Source organism: Podarcis cretensis (assembly GCF_951804945.1).
Source record: "Podarcis cretensis genome assembly, chromosome: 4".
In the NCBI taxonomy this organism is placed as follows: Eukaryota; Metazoa; Chordata; class Lepidosauria; order Squamata; family Lacertidae; genus Podarcis; species Podarcis cretensis.
Window position 1 is genome coordinate 80,996,164 of NC_137173.1, and position 22,793 is coordinate 81,018,956.

At 41.4% G+C, this 22,793-nt stretch overlaps 1 protein-coding gene across 3 annotated transcripts in view; it reads right to left on the reverse strand.

Moving 5' to 3' along the window:
- The window catches only part of ATP11A (ATPase phospholipid transporting 11A), a 109,492-nt gene that overhangs the window by 36,260 nt on the left and 50,439 nt on the right, over positions 1-22,793 (reverse strand). For all 3 annotated transcript variants that reach the window (XM_079972505.1, XM_079972506.1, XM_079972507.1), the window contains exons 2-14: positions 21,596-21,718; positions 19,243-19,332; positions 17,929-18,009; positions 17,150-17,257; positions 15,284-15,412; positions 14,421-14,524; positions 12,583-12,633; positions 11,091-11,155; positions 10,177-10,258; positions 8,185-8,335; positions 6,831-7,028; positions 5,544-5,717; positions 3,767-3,930 (exon numbers count right to left, since the gene is read on the reverse strand). In XM_079972505.1, the coding sequence (XP_079828631.1) occupies positions 3,767-3,930; positions 5,544-5,717; positions 6,831-7,028; positions 8,185-8,335; positions 10,177-10,258; positions 11,091-11,155; positions 12,583-12,633; positions 14,421-14,524; positions 15,284-15,412; positions 17,150-17,257; positions 17,929-18,009; positions 19,243-19,332; positions 21,596-21,718 (1,520 nt within the window). The remainder of the gene's footprint in view (positions 1-3,766; positions 3,931-5,543; positions 5,718-6,830; positions 7,029-8,184; positions 8,336-10,176; positions 10,259-11,090; positions 11,156-12,582; positions 12,634-14,420; positions 14,525-15,283; positions 15,413-17,149; positions 17,258-17,928; positions 18,010-19,242; positions 19,333-21,595; positions 21,719-22,793) is intronic.

Below are 22,793 nucleotides of genomic sequence, written 5' to 3' on the forward strand. Positions count from 1 at the left end.
TGGAGCATCCCAGAGGGAACAACAGCCGGGAAGACCAGAGGTGTCGGGAGCCGGAGAAACAGCCAGGAGGAGCTGCTGCAGACCAGCCGGTGGTCAACGAAGTAAAAAGGTGTTTTTGCTGCAAGTCCAGTGGACATCTGCTGCGGGACTGCTCGAGAAAACAACAAAAAGAGCAGAAGCACAGGAGGCAGCAGAGAGAGTCTACTGCTTGGGTGTCTGCAGATGGTCAAGAAAATGAAGAGCTGTGGGTTCTGGACAGTGGAGCTTCTCAAACCTTTTGTAAAAGAAAAGGATTGCTAACTGATGCTAGGGCCTCAAACAAAAAACATGTAAGTCTTGCTACGGGCCAGAAAGCTAATGTGGTTTGTGAGGGGGAGGTTGTGTTCCCACAACTGGGACACACATTCAGGAATGTGTTGTGTGTGCCTAGTTTGCAAAACAATCTCCTGAGCATTCCTGACTTGGCAAAAGCAGGCTTTGAAGTAAACTTTGTGGGAGATCAGTGCCAGATAAAGCAAAATGGGGCAGTGTTGGCAAATGCTAACCTTAGAACTAATATGTATGTACTGCAGTGTGAGTCTAAGGTTGCTAATGTGCAAAATGTCCCAACCCATGATATGTGTATTCATCTCCTGCACAGGCGTCTGGCTCATGCTAGCTATAAGGTGCTAAACAAAACACTGGAGTTGTGTGGGGGAATGAAAAACATTAAAAGTTGTGATAATTACTTAGACTGTAATGTCTGCAAGGAGGTTAAAAGCAGGGCTTGCCCAGTAGCAAGAGCAAGCCAGAGAGAAACCGAAAAACCACTGGAGTTGATTCATGCTGATGTAACTGGTCCTTTTCCACCAAGTGTCTCCCATAACAAGTACTGTTTGATTCTAGTGGATGACTATTCTAGATTTGGCTGGGTCTATCCATTGAAGCAAAAGTCTGATGTTGCCCAAACTTTGAAGTTCTGGGTAAGAAGGGTAGAAAGGCAACTTGGCGAAAAGGTGTGCTCTATTCAGACAGACAGGGGAGGAGAGTTTATGGCAAGCTCTCTAAGAAACTGGTTGCGTTCCCAAGGGATTAAACATAGACTTACCAATGTGGCAACGCCTCAGGAGAACGGAGTAGCAGAGCGAAGGGGAGGTGTCTTGCAGACACAAATGAAAGCATTGTTAGCAGATGCAAATCTTCCAGTTAAGTACTGGGCTGAGAGTATTAAGACCGCAAATTATATTGGGAATCGCTTGTGGTCAAGGGTACTAGATGACATACCCTATAAGATTCTCTATAACAAAAGTCCCAGCTTGCAACATTTGAGAATCTTTGGGACAAAGGCGTGGGTTGACATACCTGTAAAGAACCGAAGAAAAGGTGGGAAAAGGGCACAGCAGTTGCTATTTCTTGGGTATGAAAGTGGTACGAAAGCTTACAGGTTTGAAGATGATAAAAATCTTTTGAGTTATAGTCGATCAGCCAGCTTTAATGAGCAAAGAAATTGGCCCAAGATACATGCAAACCTACTGCCAGAAAAAGTTTTACTGCCGAGCGTACCTGATAAGGCAGTTGAAACAAAGCTAAGAATTGGCAGCTCTCCCAGAGAAACTGAAAGGGAGGAGGTAAAGGTTGAGCATTTTTCTCCAACTGCTAGCATGGAGCAGGGGAGAGAAGAAGGTGCAACAGGGACAGGAGGAGATAAATCTCCAGAGTCAATCCACCCCAAAAGCAGTCCTGAAGGTAGCCCAGGGGGTGAGGTTAATCAACCAAGGAGGTCTTCAAGAAGTAATAAAGGTCAACCTCCAGACCGTTATGGGTTCCCAGCCACCATAAACCAGGTTTGTGTAACTGAGCCAGAAAATTTTGAAGAAGTGCAAGAGTTACCTACTCTAGAGAAAGAGGCGTGGTTAAAGGCAATGCAGGCAGAGTATAACTCTCTGCTAAACAACAATGTGTTTGTACCTACAGAATTGCCTGAAGGTAAAAAGCCCATAAGCTGTAAGTGGGTTTTTAAAGTGAAAAAGCTGGCTGATGGTAGTTGTCAGAGGAAAGCCAGGTTGGTTGCAAGGGGCTTTACACAAAGAAAAATGATACATTATGATGAAGTGTTTGCCCCAACAGCAAAGGCTGAAACAGTAAAATCAGTTTTAGCAATGGCAAGTCTGAGAGGGTTAAAAGTTAATCATTTTGATGTTGCCTCAGCATATTTAAATGCTCCTATTGACGCTGAGGTGTATTTACAGCAAATACCAGGTTATGAGCTGGAAAAAGACAGCATGGTGTTAAAACTGCAAAGGGCACTATACGGTTTACACCAAAGTGCACGTCTATGGCATGAATGCATAGACACAACTTTGAAAAAGATGGGATTCAAACAAAGCCTGGCTGATTCCTGTTTATATTCAGCAATGGTGCAAGGAAGTGTTTGTTATTTACTTTTGTATGTTGACGATATCTGTCTAATAACAACTGCACAAAAGCAAGTGTCTTGGTTTATAAACAGCCTAGGTAACAAATACAAACTGAAGTATTTGGGAGAGATTCAGAATTACTTAGGAGTAGAGGTTCAGAGAAATGAAGAGGGCGTCTACTCTCTGAGTCAGAAGGAAAAAATTGAAAAGTTACTGAAGACATATGGAATGGAGAGGGCAAATGAGGTTGACACTCCCATAACTACCCAGTACAGAAATGAACCAGAAGGGCAAAAATGTGAGAATGCAGCAGCCTTTCATTCTCTGTTGGGTTCTCTGTTATATTTAAGTTGTTGGACAAGACCCGACATAACATTGGCAGTGCACATGTTAAGCCAAAGAAGTGCAGACCCGGCTCAGAGAGATTGGGTAGCACTTAAAAGAATCCTAAGGTATCTGAAAGGCACAAAAGATTACAAACTGGTGCTGGATACAGGATATGATCAGCAAGTGTATGTATACGCTGATGCCAGTTGGGGGGACAGAGAAAATGGAAAGTCTACCACTGGATATGCCATATATATTGGAAATGCCCTGGTTCAGTGGAAATCCCAGAAACAAACATTTGTTGCCACAAGTACTTGTGAAGCAGAGTACTCAGCCATAAGCGAATGTGTGTCACAAATAGAGTGGTTTGCTTGTCTAACAAAAGAACTTGGAATACCTTCTGAAATGCCAATCACTGTGCTAAGTGACAACATGGCTGCACAACAGCTTGCTAACCAACAGAACTTTAAAAGCAAAAGTAAACACATAGCTATAAGATACGGAAATGTGAAAAATGCTTTGGAAAGAAATGTGTTAAAGGTACAGCACTGTAATACAAAATGTAATGTGGCAGATTTGTATACAAAATGTTTGGATGCTCCTAAATTTCGAGACTTAAGAGAATTATTAGGTCTCAAGCCTTTGACTTAAGGAGGAGTGTTGGGATTCGCAGGATACTGAATAAGTCTGCAGGCTTCAACAGGATGATGCAATACTCTGTGAAGTGCTGAGTCAGAGTGACTCAGCAGGAGTGTGATTAATGTGATTGGCTATCACCTGTTTTAAAAAGAAAAGCCTGTTTAACAGTGGTGTGGTTGCTGTGGTGGTTGTGCTGTAGTGTGGTGGTGCTGTGGTGGAGAGTATTCGTTTGTAAGTACTCTGTATGGACTGTCTCTTTTGTAAATACCTGTATATACCTCACATTAAAAGACTGCACTGGGAAAAACCTGGGACTCTTAGCGTTTCTGCTGAAAGCGCCGCAAGGAACTTCGCGACAGTCTCAGCTCTTACACAAACTGAAAAAAAGGCATTATGGTCCATACCTCTGAATCCCTTCAACTAAAGCAACTTCATCAGGGGACGATGAAATATACACGGCAGACCTCCCTGACAGCTGTGCTTTCTTCAACCCATCCACGTTGTCATCTTCCTTCACTTGAACGGTGTGACAAAGGCACAGAGCACGGAAAAAGAGTTCTTCTCTGTCCTAATAAAGAAGAAGAGGAGGAGTTTGGACTTGATATCCCGCCTTTCACTTCCCTTACGGAGTCTCAAGGTGGCTAACAATCTCCTTTCCCTTCCTCCCCCACAACAAACACTCTGTGAGGTGAGTGGGGCTGAGAGACTTCAGAGAAGTGTGACTGGCCCAAGGTCACCCAGCAGCGGCATGTGGAGGAGCGGGGAAGCGAACCCGGTTCACCAGATTACGAGTCTACCGCTCTTAACCACTACACCACACGGGCTCCCAGGAAGAATCCTGCTAATACAGATTTTCAACTCCGAGGGAATTAGCAACAAAATTTAATACTTTGCACATGTAACAGTAGCAGCTGAACAGACTAGATTGTCATGCATTATTTAAGTTCACACACTAAATTCTTTTGGTAAATTAAAGGTTGTTTGTGGGAGGAAAGTTGCCCATCCTACACTCTGGCGTCACCTGAGATGCTTTAAAGGCCTCTACCTCTACGGACTAAGTTAGGGACGCGGGTGGCGCTGTGGGTTAAACCACAGAGCCTAGGACTTGCCGATCAGAAGGTCGGTGGTTCGAATCCCCGTGACGGGGTGAGCTCCCGTTGCTCAGTCTCTGCTCCCGCCAACCTAGCAGTTCGAAAGCACATCAAAGTGCAAGTAGATAAATAGGTACCGCCCCGGCGGGAAGGTAAATGGTGTTTCCGTGCGCTGCTCTGGATCACCAGAAGTGGCTTAGTCATGCTGGCCACATGACCCGGAAGCTGTACACCGGCTCCCTCGGCCAGTAAAGCGAGATGAGCGCCGCAACCCCAGAGTCAGTCACAACTGGACCTAATGGTCAGGGATCCCTTTACCCTTTACCTTTACGGACTAAGTGGGACCCTTCTAAGCAATGCGGGATGCTGTTGTTCCCCCTAGAGTCCTCCCTATCTCTGGACTCTCATTTATGTTTCAGACTAGTTCATCTTGGAACAACAGTGACTTTATTAAGACGCTATCATTGGAATAGAAAAGGGTTGCAAAGGATTTAGCATACTGACTAGATAAATTTGCTGTAAGCCACTTTAATTTGCTGTAAGCCACTCCTGAAATAAGCACCCATCTAACTCTTGAGACATTTATTGCTGCTTATTTATTTCATAGAGCCATAGCATGAACATATAATTCTGGATATAAATATTCTTGATGTTTCTTCCAGCATCAGGAAAACAACAGTGTGGCCACATGGTAAGGTTTGGATGACCTAGGCCCTATGCCAAGGGCCACCTGAACTTTGGTGCTGTCCCTGGTTGTTGGTCTTATCAAAACTCTTTGGGTTCTCCTCAAACGTCCACAAATATCTCACTCATGGATGAGGGAGACACCCAGTTTGCTTTGTGTTTTTGTCTTTGCTAGCTTGTATGGAGCAAGGGTATCCTTCAGCTTTGCAAACGATTATCTGTAAATATTATGGGCAACAGCTCTTGAGTTATAGCAAAGCAGGAATGTCATATTACAAAGGGGGGGGGGGAATGGGACATTCTGAAAGCAAAACTCCTACCTGACAAAAAGCTACTTTATTTAACTGAGCCCCCCAAGTGTCATGTTTTCGGTATTTAATAATAATAATAATAAAAATCTTCGTACTTTGCTACTTCCTCCTGGGGAAGAATCAATCATATCAATACCAGCAGAATCCGGGAGAATTTGGCCATTACAGATGACATGAGGAACATACACATGGCCCTCAATGCAGCATTCTATGAACTCCATATTGTTCTCTGTTAAGGTCCCTGTTTTATCTGTGAAGACATATTCAACCTGAAGAGAAACAGGTATAACAATTAAGAATTGAAACAAGAAGAACAGAGCTGGGGGGGCAAGGCAGGGGAAGTCAGATATTTCAATAGATGAAGGTTTTATGTGATACTTTTTTTGTCCTCTGTCCTTGAAAAAGCATGCAGTACTTGTCTTTTCCAGTTGAGGCATAGGAACCTCCAGCCCATGGGCTTAACCTGGTTCACCAGAACTCTTTCTTCAATTCTCAGCATTATCCATATGACACTGAAATATGTCCAGTTCTGGGCACCACCACTTAAGGAGGAGATTGACAAGCTGGAAAATGTGCAGAGGAGGGCGACCAAGATGGCCAAGGGTCTGGAAACCATGCCTTATGAGGAACGGTTGAGGGAGTTGGGAATGCTTAGCCTGGGAAAGAAGAATTTGAGAGATATAATAGCCGTCTTCAGATGGCTGTCACATGGAAGATGGAGCCAGCTTGTCTTCTCCTACTCCAATGGATTCACGTTACAAGAAAGGAGATTCTGACTAAACATCAGGGATAACTTTCTGACAGTAAGAGCTGCTCGACATTGGAACAGACTCCCTCAGGAAGTTGTGGACTCTCCTTCCTTGGAGGTTTTTAAGCAGAGAAGAAGAAGAAGAAGAAGAAGAAGAAGAAGAAGAGTAGTAGTTTGGATTTGATATCCCGCTTTATCACTACCCCAAAGGAGTCTCAAAGCAGCTAACATTCTCCTTTCCCTTCCTCCCCCACAACAAACACTCTGTGAGGTGAGTGGGGCTGAGAGACTTCAGAGAAGTGTGACTAGCCCAAGGTCACCCAGCAGCTGCATGTGGAGGAGCAGAGACGCGAACCCGGTTCCCCAGATTATGAGTCTACCACTCTTAACCACTACACCACACTGGGGTGGTCATCTGTCACGGATGCTTTTGTTGATATGACCTCCGGGGTCCCTTCCAATTCTACAGTTCTATGATTCTATGACACACTGCCCTTTCTTGTCCCATTGTACAGAGAGCTGGCCATGCAGGAAGAGCTATTTCCAAGTAGAATGGTCTGTTCAATATCTGCAGGAATCTAAGTATCAGAAACAGCTGCAAGATTTGTAGGATAAATTGTACGTGACTTGTTACCTGCCCCAACTCTTCATTGAGGTCAGACGTATTCACCAGCGGCCCTTCACCTGTTTCTTCATCAAACATTTCTTCATCCCAGGTAAGAAAATAAGAACCAAGAAACTTCTGCATTTCTACTGTGACGTACATGGATACAGGAATGATGTAGTTGAAAAGAACCATGAAGGCAAGGAAATCTGTAAATGCTGTAATAAACTGCCAAGGCGGCGGGGTTGGGGTTGGGGGGACAAAAGCAAAGAATTTATTTGGATATACAGTAACAGCAAGAATCTTAGGTGCAATCAAGCAGCTGGATCAACTTCTATCAAGCATGCATAGGAATTGCACTCTTAGGTTGCAATCTTAAGTACATTTACTGCAGAATAAGTCTTATTAATGACTGCACTGTTAGACATTTGAGATATATAACTTTACTCCCTCTCTTTTCATCCCAGCATAAAATTCTGCCTCATCCAAAATAGTCACTGATCTGCTCTGCAAAAACAATCTTTAGATTTATTATATTGTTTATATTCTAAAATACATATTTTTAAACTATAGGTGTATCATGAAGAAAAATCAAGTAGTTAGCTTAGGCCCAGTACAGCCATAATGGGCTTACTCTAATAAACTACTGCTTGTTGGTGCATGAAGAATTGACAAGTTCAAGCACATTCTCCTCCTTGCCTAGCCTTCTGTTCCTTTGTGCAGAGAGCTGCAGACATGACTTCTATGTTTCTTAAACTAGTTTTCCACAACATCCCAAGCAGGAAACTGGTTTGAGCATTTCCTTCTTTCCAGTTCATCCCTTGTTCATGTGCTACAAAAACTGTGGTTTTTTGAGCAGCCCAATTCACATGCACTTTGCCAGTACTTGCTTTTAACTAACAGAAGCCCCAAAGAAGATACACAGAAAGAAAAAGCTTCTTTATTCAGATTATCCTGTAGGATTGGAAGGGTGGCGGAGCAAAGAATGTTGCATTTTATTTGCAAAGGAAGAACACTCTTGAAGGCATTACCAAGCAATGTAGTTATTGGAGATATGTAAGGGCAGAAATATAGCAAAACTGCATCATCATCATCATCATCATCATCATCATCTGCCATAAGTTGCATCCAGCACTGCCACATAGGTGACAGTAAGGCTTCCATCAATGGAACAGGGAGAAAAGCCATTTTCAGCAATTCCTCCCTCCTCCTTAGAGGGTATGGGAAATCTTCAGAGCAAATTTAGGGAGGCACTGAAGGAGGGGGAAATAACTGAAAATCACTTCTTTTCCCATTCTGCTGACAGAAACCTTATCATCAGCTGTAGTGACACTATTGCGCAAAGCCCTTAAATCTTTTATTAAACCTCAAGTTATTCACATACCACATTTCTTTTCCGTTCCAGTTCTGTTTTCTCATTATACCAAGGCTCATCGCGAAACTGCTCACTTTGCCACACGTATTTCAGGACAGTATTTATTAGTGATTTACTGATCAGAATACAGAGGTATACAATAAGAAATACATTCATGGATCTGAAACAAATGAGAGGAAAAGCTTTTTAGCATAAGTAAAAAAGAGATATTTTTTAATATATATGTTAGCATGCTTTTGATTTTGTTTAAGCTTTCCCCACCCTCCATGTAAATTTGACATATCTAACAAATGCAGCAAAAGACCTTTCCAGAAAAGGCATTTGCAATTCATAACAGGGAACAAAGGATTGCACAGTGCATATTACAAAGGTTATCAGTGCTTTTGATGAATCATAACCCACATGTATTATTTTGGTTTCGATAGGTGGACAAATGGGCAAATATCCCTCAGGCTATGCACTATAAACCAAACTTACTACATCCTCGGTTCAAGAACAGCTATGATCAGCTCATTCTTCTGGAATGACAGGGCTAGCGCTAGTTGCGAAATTGCCATGGCCAAAACCATTATCTTTGTCTGAACAGTACTAACATGTGCATGCAAAGGCATTTCCAAAGAATTCACACTCCCACTTTTCTTCTCATTCTCACAACAAACCTACAGGTGAGGTTAAGTGGGAAGTACATAAATGAATATGCAACATGCTGCAAGTCAGAACGATAATCTGATTTCCCCGGTCCAGATCTAACAATCCAGAAAGGTGTTTTAAATTTTTGCATTTGGCTGTTTCCAGAAGCAAACCATTGAAGGAGGAACTGATGGGCCTTTCAGAGCTGTGTCATATTACATGCATTTTGCATAAACCACTGTGTGATTAATGGCAAGCATTGATCACCCGGCATAGTTAGAGGTGCCACCAAACTTGTACTCCAATGACGGGAAATTGTGACTGCTATGAAGACGAAGCAAGCATTTTGTTCCCCCAATTCTTCTGCAGCTCAGATGCAGTGGTAGTTTCCTTGCAGACGGTAAGTCACTGGGAAAGGACTCTCCCTCCCCACTCCCTTCTCTAACAGACTGGTATGCTGCAATACAGCACCTATGGGGAAACTGTGCATTCTATGGGATATTAGAGGCTTTGAAGGATGGCATGTGCTACACTGCAGCATGGCAGACCACCCAAGAGCGGAATGCCCCTCCTTTTCTTCTCCCTATAGCTTATTGCTGCCATTGGCTGTGCCAGTACCCTATTAAGTAAGGTTTAAGACAGGCAAGTCCAAAGTCCTTTTGGGGGGCCTAATTCAGCACCCCAGACGGTTTTATCTGGCCCCTCCTGTGGCAGTTTATTAACTGGGGTCAAATCCTTAAAAAAAACAAAAACTTTGGGGTAAAATCGTAAAAAAAGGTCGGTTCACTTCATCAAATCTGGCCCTCTTTGAAAAAAGTTGGGGCACCCCTGGTTTAAGGGAAGGGGTTTGTGGGGATTGGTGGATATGAAGTGGATCCAATTTTGACTGGTTCAGAAATAAGCCCAAATATTTCCCAGTATAATGTATGAAACAAACTCATGCTTGTCTAAAAGAGCAAGACAAGTACAAACAGGAATGGCATCAGAAGCAGGGCTTTTTTCCCCAGCTAGAACTCGCTGGAACTGCGTTCCGGCACCTCTCAGTTTGGTGCCATTGCCATCATAAGAGAACAAGGAAGGTGAGTTCCGGCATCTCTTTTTCTAGAAAAACAGCACGGATCAGAACCTTTTCAAAGCTAGCAGTTTTAAACTGGCAATCAAGTGATGACTGTATCCCAATGTGTACGAACAAACAACAGAAGAACAAAACCTTCATAGCAGGCTTACGACACGATTAGTTATTTCCAAAGCAAACAAACACTGATAGGGGGTTTTTGCTGCTTCACATCATGCAGACATTTCCTTTCCTTTCCTGCTTCCCACTGATCTTGCCCACACATATTTGCATATAAGAAGCACTCATAGCTTTACTTTTCCACAGCAGATCGTTTCTGAGATTTTGATTGGTAGTTCAATGCCATTTTTGTTTCCATGCCAGTGTAGATAGCAACACCTGAAACAAACAGAAATACTATTTCATAAAAAAAAAAAGGATGTGGGTGAATGTGCATATTATGTAATATTACACACAACGGCTAGCTAATGCAGCTAATTACAAATTCTATTAAAAAGGATAGGATTGTGTAGGAGACACAGCTGTGGGCCTGATTTAGTGAGTCTGTTAATGGATGCATTAACAACTGCATACATTCAGCTGCGGGGCTCAGCTGAAACTGGAAGTGGTGGGATAATATTTGTTCAAGTTTTTAGGGGGGGGGGGTTAGGGCAATAAAACACATCTAGCATTTTAGCAGATTTATTCCAGAAGGGCACAAAAAATGTTCATCCATTCAGACTGAGGGAAATGCTGATGCAGGAATCATCTGTTTTCCCTCCATAATCATATTACCAAATCGGATTGGCTACATAATGCAATGCCATAATTACTGTATGACATCTCCCAATTTGATGAGATGGCCAGCGTGACGAAATCTGGGGGAAAGACAACCCAGAATAATGGCAACAGACTAAAAAAGCAGGGAAAGAACAACAATAAGCAGTGAATATTTGCAGAATTAAGTGGTTATTCAGGAATGATTTGATTTCAAGAACACTATTTTCAGCCCCCAAATATAATATATATTAATATATTAAGTGTTATAGAAATTAAACCATCACCACCACCATCAAAACAGATAACAGTCCTTTTCAATGGGTTGTTTTTCCCCACTTCTTATTTTTTTAGCAGAATATCCTCTGTACGACATCAGAAGATGCTGCTGAAACTTAAATCTTCTCATTTATATCTCTGAATTAGGACTGTTATTGCTTTTATAGTAATTTACCAAATATTTTCTCTGTGTTCTTCAACGTAGCTCCTCTAAGAAGCACATTTTCAGATCCCAATGGCCTACAAAGGTAATAATATTAATTAACTGTCTGAAGTGGCAGCATAAAGGCAGTGTTTTAAACACAAAATAAATAAGGTTAAGTTTAGAAAAGAAAATAAGTTCACATTTCTGAAATGGCGGGCACCTCCAGATGACATTTATATTGAGTATTCATCCTGATTCACCTGTACGGAAGTTATATGTTTTCTTCAATGCTAAAAGCAGGTCATGCAACTGGTACAAACCCGAAACTTCTTATTAAAAAGTCCTTTCCAGTAAAGTAGGATAAGAGCTTTACTCATAAATGTGAGGATTCAAGTCAGGGCTTTTAAAAAATATACTTATTTTTATGTACAAGCCTTATTAGCTGTATTTTAATAAAAATTGTTCAGGGTGGCATTTTAAAAAAGCATACAAACGCATAATAAAACAGCATGACATCAGTAGAAAGACTACAACCAGCGTATAAACCCATAAAATATTAAAAGGAAATGCCACTTGAACTCAATATGGATGGCATTAATCTTTCTTTAGCATTTCAGCACTTAAGCACTGGCAACCTTAGCAGAAGATTTTAATCTAAGACCATCAGTGCTTTAAAAACCAAAATGTTCTATAAACTCAAGTAGTGCGGTTAACCAGCTAAAAAAGAAGTTCTGCGCATTCTAAGAACAGCACATTAAAGGCTTTTTAAAAAGGACTCACTTAGAGTATACTCATTTTTATGGTTGGTTGCACTTGAGGGTTGGAGTAGGGTGGGGGCAGATTATTAGCCACAATTTCATTCTGGTAAAAGCAAGACAAGGGTATTCACCAATCCTATCATCTAACTTTGTATTTAGCTGCCAAAATTTTAGCATCTGTTCCTCCACTGGCAGCTTCAATGGAAGCCGCATAGAGTTTTGTCCCCATACACAGTGCCCAGCCATACATAATCAAGTCCTTTTTGTGTCATGTTCAACTATGTGCCTTTCATTCCCTGATCATCTGCTCCCTGATACTGATGAACAAAGTAAAAAACAGGTGGGCAGAAAGGGATTCGCATCAGGCTCTTGGCCCAGCTTTTTCAGGATAATGAAACCACCATCTCAAAGAAAACTCAATGCCCCTGATAGTCTTCCTGCTTTTCTCTGCTACAACGTGCCACGGTTTCACTTTTTCGTTGCATATATTCCAAATTTAACTAGCCCTGACAGTGCACATGCATGCACTGATTTTTTTAAAACAATATTTCTACGCAAGCCCAATACCAAAGTTCTTTGGGTGACGCTGATAAAATTCTTAAAATGCAATATATTGCAGCACAAATTAAGCGATAAAAACAAACACCATCAGGTCTTTAAAACTTTTTAAGGGTGGAGGGAAAAAACTGCCTGGCGGGTTGTCTGATAGTATTTGCTTATGGTAAGGATTGAATAACCCAGGCATTACATGTTTTAAGTCCTACCTTGCAACAGGCTCATCTCTGTCATGGTAAACATTTATCCGACCAACAAATCTGCAAGAGGAAAAACAGATTAGGAAATACCTCAATATCATTATGCCTGTAGGAATGCAGAGAAGAGTATTCCCGTAATTGTACAGCCTTGCATGCAAATAAGTTCAGCTATTGCCTCTAGGGAGATGAATCACAAATGCACCTTTGAAACGCATTGCATTCCAATCCCTGCTTCAATGGAAAACTTCTACAGCTTGTATCCTTAGCTGTCCCTAGATGCCTCAATGCAAATGCAAAACGGAACACCACAATAAATAAACTTGACCTTTCACCCAAAACTTATTTCCCTCGTTTCATCATATATTTGTTTACTTCATAGCATTTATATACCGCTTGATTGTAGAAAACCTCAAAGCAGTTTATAAGATTACAGTCAAAGTAGGGGTTTTCTTTCATTTGGAGAATTGTATTCATATCCTGACTTCTAATTCCACATACTGTGACAAGATGTTGAAAATCCAAATTTCAGGATGGTGAATGGAGATTATCTCTAGGGGTGCACTGACATTACGCAGGGACAATGGAGTAAGATTCTGGAGAGAGATGCTAGGAGAAAGGTAAGCCTGAGTTCCTATGACTGCTTCCAGGTAGGGTTTCCCCCTCAGAGATTGCTGAGGCCTTGTCATCTGATTCAACCTAACACCTGCAATTATATGGGAATATTTCTTCATTATGAATTTTATATACAGTGGTTGGTACCTTGGGTTAAGAACTTAATTCGTTCTGGAGGTCCATTCTTAACCTGAGGTACCACTTTAGCTAATGGGGCCTACCGCTGCCGCCACGCCACCGCCGCACGATTTCTGTTCTCATCCTGAGGTAAAGTTCTTAACCCGAGGCATTACTTCCAGGTTAGCAGAGTCTGTAACCCGAAATGTTTGTAACCCGAAGTACCACTGTATCCCCCTTTTTGCTCGAAAATATTACAGTGGTACCTCTGGATGCAAACAGGATCCGTTCCGGAGCCCCGTTCGCATCCAGAAGTGAAAGCAACCCACGTCTGCGCGGGTTGCGATTTACCGCTTCTGCGCATGACGTCATTTTGACCGTCTGCGCATGAACGAGTGGCAAAACCCGGAAGTAACGTGCTCCATTACTTCCGGGTCGGCGCAGCACGCAACCCGAAAATACTTATCCCGAAGCTACTTCAACCCGAGGTATGACTGTATTACTATTTAAACAACAACAACAACCATTCTGCTGATTCCAAACGCCACCCCGCTGCTGATCAAATGGAGTATCAGAGAGACAGCAGCAACCATACAACAAAAGCAGCAGCTTCAGCCTGCAAGCAGTCACTTCCTGTTTCTTTCTCTAGCTGGCATCTGGTAAAACTGGTAGCTGCAAGTAGTTGTTGATGTTCCTGCCTCTACACACCTCTGCTCAATCTATCTCAATTACAATGTCACTCAAAGCATTCTCACCTAATTATCAGTTATAGACACGCATTCACCTGCGAGAATTAAGGTGTTTTCTTTATGCCTGCCAGCACTAAGCTGGGAGTCAGGACACACACACACACACACACACACACACACACACACACACACACAGTTCTCCAAAGGAAGAGAGAGAAGGAAAAAGACAGGAACCAACTCAACTGTACTAAATATGCTGCTTAGATAACAACAACAACAACAACAACAACAACAACAACAAATTTTCTTTGTACCCCGCCCTCCCCGGCGAGAGCCGGGCTCAGAGCGGCTAACATCATATAAATAACACAGTATACATAATTATGGGACAATTGACAATTCAGGAAAATAATTACCACATGTTCTTACTTATAAAGATCAGGCTGAGGTTGTTCACATTCAATGGTAGCATGCAATGTGTCGATATCCTGTTCGCTTTGAAAGGCTTTTGTATCTTGGACAGCATAATACGTCTAGAAAGGACAAGAAAGTGTAGTTCAGTATCAAGTCAAGGTGTTTATGAAACTGAAGTGAGAATTTTGAAAATGAAGGGGGGGATACAAACCAACTTCTGTCATGAGTGCAATGGTCAACTATTGTAAAATTCTGCAATTCTAATTTATTACGAGGTTTCCATAGCACGTTGCAAAGTAAGTCAAATATTAATAGAAAACTACAATTACCAAGTTTTAAACTGTTGCAGCAGCCCATATTTACAAACAGGAGCAATCAAATTTTTCAAGCGTGTTCCCAAATTTGATTGTTTTGTTTATTAACAGAATATATTCTATTTGCCCTTGATAAAACTGTAAAGCCACAGGGGAATGTTTTATATTCTTTTACAATGACAAAATCTACAACCCTACAAAATAAAATTCACTAGTCGTACCTTGGAAGTCAAATAGAATCCGTTCTGGAAGTCTGTTAAGACTTCCAAAATGTTCGGAAACTAAAGCATGGCTTCTGATTGGCTGCAGGAAGGTCCTGCAGCCAATTGGAAGTCGCGTCGGATGTTCTGCTTCCGAAAATCATTCAAAAACCGGATCACTCACTTCTGGATTTCGATCGTTCGGGAGCCGATTCGTTCAGGCATTTGAGATCCAAGGTACAACAGTATAAGGATAACAAGTTTAAGCTATTCACTCTAATAGTCATATGTACATCATTTAGTGCAGAAGCCTTCAGTGCCTATCTTTAACCCTTATATTGACATTTCATCAAATGCTGTTCACCTTATGACTGGATTCACCATCCAAACTTGCTGTCGTAACAAAACATGTTCCATCTGCCCGACTACTGGACAAAAATATTAAGTCACAAGGGAATGTTTCGTCTTCTTTTACCATTACAATATCTCCAACCTGGAAGAGAAGAGTATAATCAGTCAATGTTTAAGCAAGAATTTTAAATTGTCAATCCCAAGTGTCTTAAAAAACGAAAATCCACGGTTGTCCCTGTGTTGTCCCTGCCTTTCTTGCAGTTGCCTGTGCTTCAGGGACTGAGGCAGCAATCCCATACATCTTGTATGAGAATAAGTGCTCTTTGATGCGGTAAGACTTGCTTCCAAGTAAACGTTCACTGCCAGTTCCTACTATGGCTATGGCTATCAAGTCTACCTGCAGAGGTTAAAAGGGAGTTAACAACAGCTATTAATTACAAATGCGTAAGAAGTTATCCATGCTGTAACATAATTAGTATACCCTTCTGTGGATTATATGAACATAGGTAACCTTTCAGCCAACTATCATTTTTAGGACTGCAAAAAGAAAAGAAAAGGTAGCTTTTTTAAAAAAAACCCCAACAACAACCAAATGTCCAAAATTATCCTATTGCATTATTTCAGAACAAGGCACTTCTATGCGGGGTTTGTGTGTGTGTTTATGCTCTGCTTAAACTAGAGCAGGATGAAAAATGTGAGCACATTTCTACCAAAAATACAGTCATTTTTCATGTTCTTCTTGGAGTAAAATAATATGCAAAACTAACTCCCCCCCCCTCTCTCTCTCTCCAGAGGAATGAGACAGAATCATCTGGCACAGACTTCTCATTGACCTACTTGGCAAACAAAATAACCTTTCAAAGAATTTTAAATAGCATAATTTACAAAGATGTGATCAATTCTTTTCCTAGCCGTGGCAACTAACTAGAGCACGCATGTTTGGAAGCAGTATACCTCAAAATACTAGATATTAAGGAGAAACAACAGGGGAATGCTGTGCTTTCATGAACTAAAATAAAACAAGTGTTTCAGGCAGCCATCAAGCTATGCATTCATCTAGAAAACTGAATTTTAGTCCCTGCTCAGCCCTTGTTTTTCATTTTCCCCACTCCAACAGTTAGTTAACATTGCATGCTCACTAAGCATGCTCAGTACTCAATGAGCTATTTTAGGGTTGCTGTCGTTTTCTGCTTTGGGTTTCCTGACAATTTCTGAATTACAGAAATGAAAGGCAGAATTTCCTATGTGGAAGTGGCTTCTATGATGTAATTTTTTAAACCTATGGAACACCCTATACTTCTTAATACAATTAAGCTTGATAGCTTAAGATTTGTTCAGTGTCCCTCCCCCATTTAAAGAAGGACTAACCTCTGACTAAACTTTGCCAACAGCAGTTGTGGCACTCTACATGAGATGCCATTTCCAAGGTGGTTATCACTCATGCCACTGCCACTGCTGGATTTTTAGTAACCAATTTTAAAGGTATAAACCTGTGTGCTCAGTACTTAACATCAACCACTAAAAGGCCACAAGTGATGCTTCCCTCTTATGGGTCATCTAGCTTCTGCCACCACTGTTGCATATTTTTAGTGACAGATGAGGATCCCAAAATAACTACTTCTCTATTTGCATCCTGATCCTCTTTTTGAAGCAAAGTCTTCACCCCAGTTCATAAAAGGTTCTGCTGTGTTCTAGCGTAGCCCACCTGATACATGGGACTAATTTTTCTTTTAAAGGCAGGCAGAAGCAATATTTATAAACTGAAGAAAGTTATACTCATGGAGTATATATCATGGAGAGTTGTATCCAACTTTCTCTCTTTCTGACACACCAAGTAATCTCCATCCAAGAAATATATTGAATAATACATGGGACTCACTCTGAGTTTGCGGCTCTGCTTTCTAACCAGTTTGCCATGTCGAATGAAATGAACAGGACACTGGTTCATTGCATTGTCGGCTTTGTGACGAAGCCAATCTTCATAGCCCTAAATGGAATAGCCAATTAAATATTTATAATTCCCCAGAAAGGTAACCGTTTACCATTTGTATTAGACTTGTAAAACATTGTTGAAGAAACTATAATTTCAAAAGTGTAAGGTGGGGAAGAGGCGGAGGTGGGGAACAGAGCAGGAGTTTGAAAATTATGATGATTGCTTGCTGACGTCTTTTTTAAAAAAATGACATGACTCCAACTCAATTCGCATACACTCCTGATCATAATGGTGTATCACAGGGGTCAGCAAACCTTTTCAGCAGAGGGCTGGTCCACTGTTCCTCAGACTTTGTGGGGGGCTGGACTATATTTTGAAGGGGGGAAATGAACAAATTCCTATGCCCCACAAATAACCCAGAGATGCATTTTAAATAAAAGCACACATTCTACTCATGTAAAAACACGCTGATTCCTGGACCATCCACGGGCTGGATTTAGGAGGCGACTTGGCCGGCTCCGGCTCCCGGGCCTTAGTTTGCCTACCCATGGTGTATTAGGTTCAAAATTATCACACTGCTGATGGTGGCATGGTTGGGGTCACACTCACACTTCTGGTATCCAGAAAAACAATATCTCAGGAAATGAATTTAATTTTTTAAAAAAACAACAACACAACCATGCAGAATTTATACTATCTTCACTTTTAACAGACAATGCTCTTACCTGTTTAATAGCTGTTACAGTGATGACAAAGAAAAGTGGAAGCCCGCTTGTCACTGGGCTAGTTGGTGTGTCAATAATTAACTAGGAGGAGAAAAGAATTAGCATACATTTTCTAAAGAACAGCACTGTTGTTGTTTTTTAAAAATTGTCTTACAACGTTTTTATTAGCAGCCTTTGATAAAGTACTCTGCAATCATTAAAACTTTGATAAAGTACTCTGCAATCATTAAAACTGAACCATCTGAACATTAAGATGATAACCAGTGATTTATACATCACTTCCATAACATCTTAGAAGAGTTTGGCCACGCTGACTAATTCAACTTAATTAACTTATCAGAAAGCACGGTACTAGCGGCTACTGCACTTATTATGCAGAGGCAAATCTTGCTTACCACTGAGTGTACACTCGACAGGGATCTGAAATTAATCACAGACCTCCAATAAGCCTGCACGATTCAATTGTTTGCAAACATATGTTTGCTGTACACACAGCAGAGTATAAAGTGACCTTGAGCCACAGCAACACGAAGAATACCAACACAGCTTAAGCAGAACCATATACAGTACCTGGAAAGGGGAATGTTAAGTATTCAATTTTCCACTTGCGGTGAAATACCATTTAGCTTCCTGGAAAAGCATCTTACATAGTCCATTGTACGCTGCATTGATTAGGTAACATGGTTCCCTCCCCCCTATCATTTTCTAATTTCACCTATGTATAGCTAAGCCCACATCCACACCATATATTTTAAGTGCTATTATACCTCTTTAATAGTCATGGCTTCCCCCAAAGAATCCTGGGAACTGTAGTTAAGAGTTGTTATGAGACCCTCCCTATCCTCTTCACAGAGCTCCATTCCCAGAGTTCCCTGGTTGTTAAACCACCCAGGAAACTGTAGTGAGGGGAATAGTCTGTGAGAGTCTAACAACTCTCAGCCCTCTTAACTACAGTTCCCAGGGTTTTTGGCAGGAAGCCATGACTGTTAAAGTGGTATAATAGCGCTTTAAATGCACATTGAGGATATGGCCTAAGTTTAATGGGATGTACATTCCTGAAAGGCAGGGTGATATTACCACTACTACAACTAGTAGTAGTATACTGCCCTATACCTGCAAGTCTCAGGGTGGTTCACAACATAAAACGTGTAAGTAATTGTAAAGACAAAAACACTTCATGACAAATTCCCTTTCTACCCCTATAAAAATAAAACATAGCTGAAGCCTCAAAATATTTAATTTTGGACATCCATATCAAATATGCATATCCTGTTTTAAATGAAAGAACTAAAGAAAGAAATGTATATATCTTACCTGTACAAGAAAAATGATGAGAAAATAAAAGTTAGCTATTCTTCGGAACTGCTCAAATAAATTCTTTGGGACAAAGTTCCAAAAAGTGTACTAAGAGAAAAAGAGAGACAGAAATGGACTGTTGATGACATGCTGTGCTTTCAAATTTATCAAATGGTATACATTAGGAACTAATGGCTTTAAAAGGGTGGGGGAATCAATTATATATAGATCCCAGTTCTGAGAAAGTTAATCAAGCTTAAATCTTGATTTACAAAGAACTTTTGGCAGAGTTAACTTTGCCTGGATCAATGGCATATATAAACTTAACTGCTCTAAGTAAACACAAAACCTATCTGCAAAGTAATATTATTATGAATTTAAGTAAATTGCATAACTTGAGGCAAGCGGTTGGCATTATTAAGCAGACTGACATATCAAATCCCAGCTTTTCAGAAGGGACAAACTTCACCTTTTTGAATTTGACAGTTATTTGAGGAACAGGGGCAGAGTGTTAGAAGGAATTCATGGAGCAACTTCGGAAGGTGTAGAAGAACGAACGCCATACTTGGATGGTCTACTCCAGCAGCAAATGATGTACCAAGAATTAACACCACAAATGAGCATGGGACCCAGAAGGAAATAACAGATGTCCTGGCTGGGGGAGGAATATCTGTTTGGAGTAGGGAATTTAATACTTTCATAATTTTTACATGGTTGAATGGCTCACAGGTGTAGCTGCCATCTTGTAGGAGAAGGCTGAGAAAATCTGCTGGAAATTCAAGGGGAATTCACCTGTGACTCTTTCTAGAGATGGTTACCTATGAGACGGGGAGCTTTCCAGCAGACCCAGGCCTGGATCAAGGGAAACCATCTGCTGAACTTCATGCTAGTCCTCCTCTGGTCAGGTCTAATTCTAGAGGAATAGGCCAATGACTTCTCTTCTCATATTGGTCCTGGGTGATAATATATTTCCTTCCCACGATCCTCAATTCCTGCTATACCTCCTACTCATGCTTGCTTCTTCATTCACCTTCCATCAGCAGTAGATGTCTCTGCTTCAAACTACCAGGTTAAGTGATAAGATTCACAATGGGGGTGACATCTGTCAATATCACACAAATGCTAGCAACAAAATTCCAGAAAGCTATTATTAATATTCTATCTGCAGCTGGCTAGCCATTACTGACATGCCTCTGAGCAAGTGAGCTCCAATATGACCTGCAGGAGACATTTCCGCTAAATATTAAGTCAGTAACACAATCAGACAGCTCTTCCGACACATACAGAGAATGGCCCGTGAAGCAAAGTGTCCTTTTAAATATAGCTAATAGGAAATTCAGATAGAATGATAAATTAACTATAAAATGTAACATGGAAGTCTATTATTCTTATGGGTTCAACTGGCAGTGTTCGCACAGGGTAGTCCAATGTGTGTCCTCAAGGCCTTTTTTTATGGGCCCTCAACAACATCTGGTGATCAGCCTTTGCGGTGCTGTTGCCTTCCCAAAGCAAGGTAAGTGAGGCACTGGGATTTGGGAAGGAGGCATGAGGTCTAGATGGGAAGGAGGTCTAGATGAGAAGGAGACATTAGGTCCTAGATTCCTCTCACCTCCTTCCCAAAGCCTTGTTAGCACGTTCCAACCTTTGGACAGGAGGTGGGAGGGATCTAGGACCCTGCCAGAGGTCACTCATCACAGATTAGACATGCACATTCCTGTGCCTTCCCTTGCTTCCTTTTCCTTTCCCTGGATTCCCAACTTTTGCTTGACCCTTTGACCGCACCCACCCACCTCTCATCCTTTTGATTTCTATTTGCTGCTCTGGACTTCTGCCTGACCTGATGATGTACCCAATCCTGACTTGTTTGATTTAATTAACTGATTTGAAGCCACCCAGCACTTCCCACTGACTGCTTGCAGGCCTGACCCCACAGGGTCCTGACACTGGGTTAAGAATGCTGTGATTATGATAGGAAGAGAAGAGACTGGAAGGTGTTATTTGTCATTCAGCTGTTCACGCAGCGATAATTACAACTTGCCGCAGGTAAAGCAGCCCAGCGGCAAATTGTTCTTCTGGTCCTTTGGAAACTGCCCTGCTAGATATTTCTGAAAAATGCCTGTTATGACTGTGTATCATAAGAACAGATCAGCACCGTCTTGTAAGAGCACAGACAAGTGACAATTTGACTGCAAGCAAATTTTAATGGTGGGAAGCAACATCTACTTTTTATTATAGTTCCTTTCCGAGCGGCTGCTGGTAAACAAAGGTAGCTCAGGAAGCAAAAAATAAAATTGTTGGTGGAAAAAAGAAAAAGGAAGCTGACAGAGCAGAGTCAAAAGCATTAGGCAAATTATGCAAACGCACACACTACCTTTGAGGAGACTATTCTGTTATCTGGATACCTCTGTGGAATGTATGCTTCAGTGCCTGCAGGGGGTTCACGATGCCCAACATAAATAGTCCGATTGTCCACCCAATTTTCTTCTCCAGCACACTGTGGAAAAAAGAATGTGTCATTTTAATTCAGTCAGTAGTTCTGCATAGACATGAGTCATACACTGAACTGGCTAGCCCCGTCTCTTGGCATCAGTTGATCCTTCATTCTCTAATAGCTGTCAAAATCTTAACCCGCCCCCCCACAAAAGTCTTTGCCTATCTTCTCCTGAGCGATACTTAGATGACACATAGGAGTGAGCTGTCAAAATCCTGCCTTTAATTGCATTCAGTAAGTCCCTTACCCCTGGAGCAATAAAGGCAAACCCACACAATTCAAATCTGTTACTCTAAATGGCGAGTTTTATATTTTGTCCTCGTATTACTCTAAAAAGAAAAGAAAAGGCATGCACGCTGACACATCCCAGCTCTCTGAATACAGATTGAGAATATTTCCCTAATCATTTGCACTGTAATCCAAGGAGCTATTTCAGGAGACTGCCAGGGCTTGAACATATTTGGGTTTTCTCTGCAAACTACAAAGCTGAGGGGCCACTTGTGAAGTTCTTCCAAGTTTTGAAGCTATGCGACAAATAGTTGCAGCACCGCTTCTAGAAAGAGGGATTGACTATGAAGCCCTGCTTACTTGGGGAGTGTAACACATTTATTTATTCAAAAGATTTATATGCCGCCTTTCTTGGGGGAGGGGTGCAAACACCTGCCATGGCAGATCACAAAAGATTATGAAAACCATAAAGTATGGATGGGGAACCCTAATATGACGACAAAAGGTAGAAGGCCTTTATCTGAAATCTTCTAAAATATATATGTACGGAAGTATCCATGATTCTATGCATTATTATTTTGGATGTATGGAATTAGTAGGACTTGTTAAGAAAAGAGTTGTTAAGACTTTATATTCAATTTATTTTAAATGGTGTTCTTTTAAAAAGGAAGTTGTAATGGCCCCAGCCTCAAACTCAAGATTCAGAGGATAGGTTTAGTGACCAGGTAGAGGCTGGGGCAGAGAGCAGCCCAGAATCAAAGGCAGAAGTGGAGGCAGGAGTGGAAGGGGGCAAAGAGGCAGCAATAAATCGGGCTGATAAGGAAGCCAGGCTCTCCCATTTCTGCTGCGA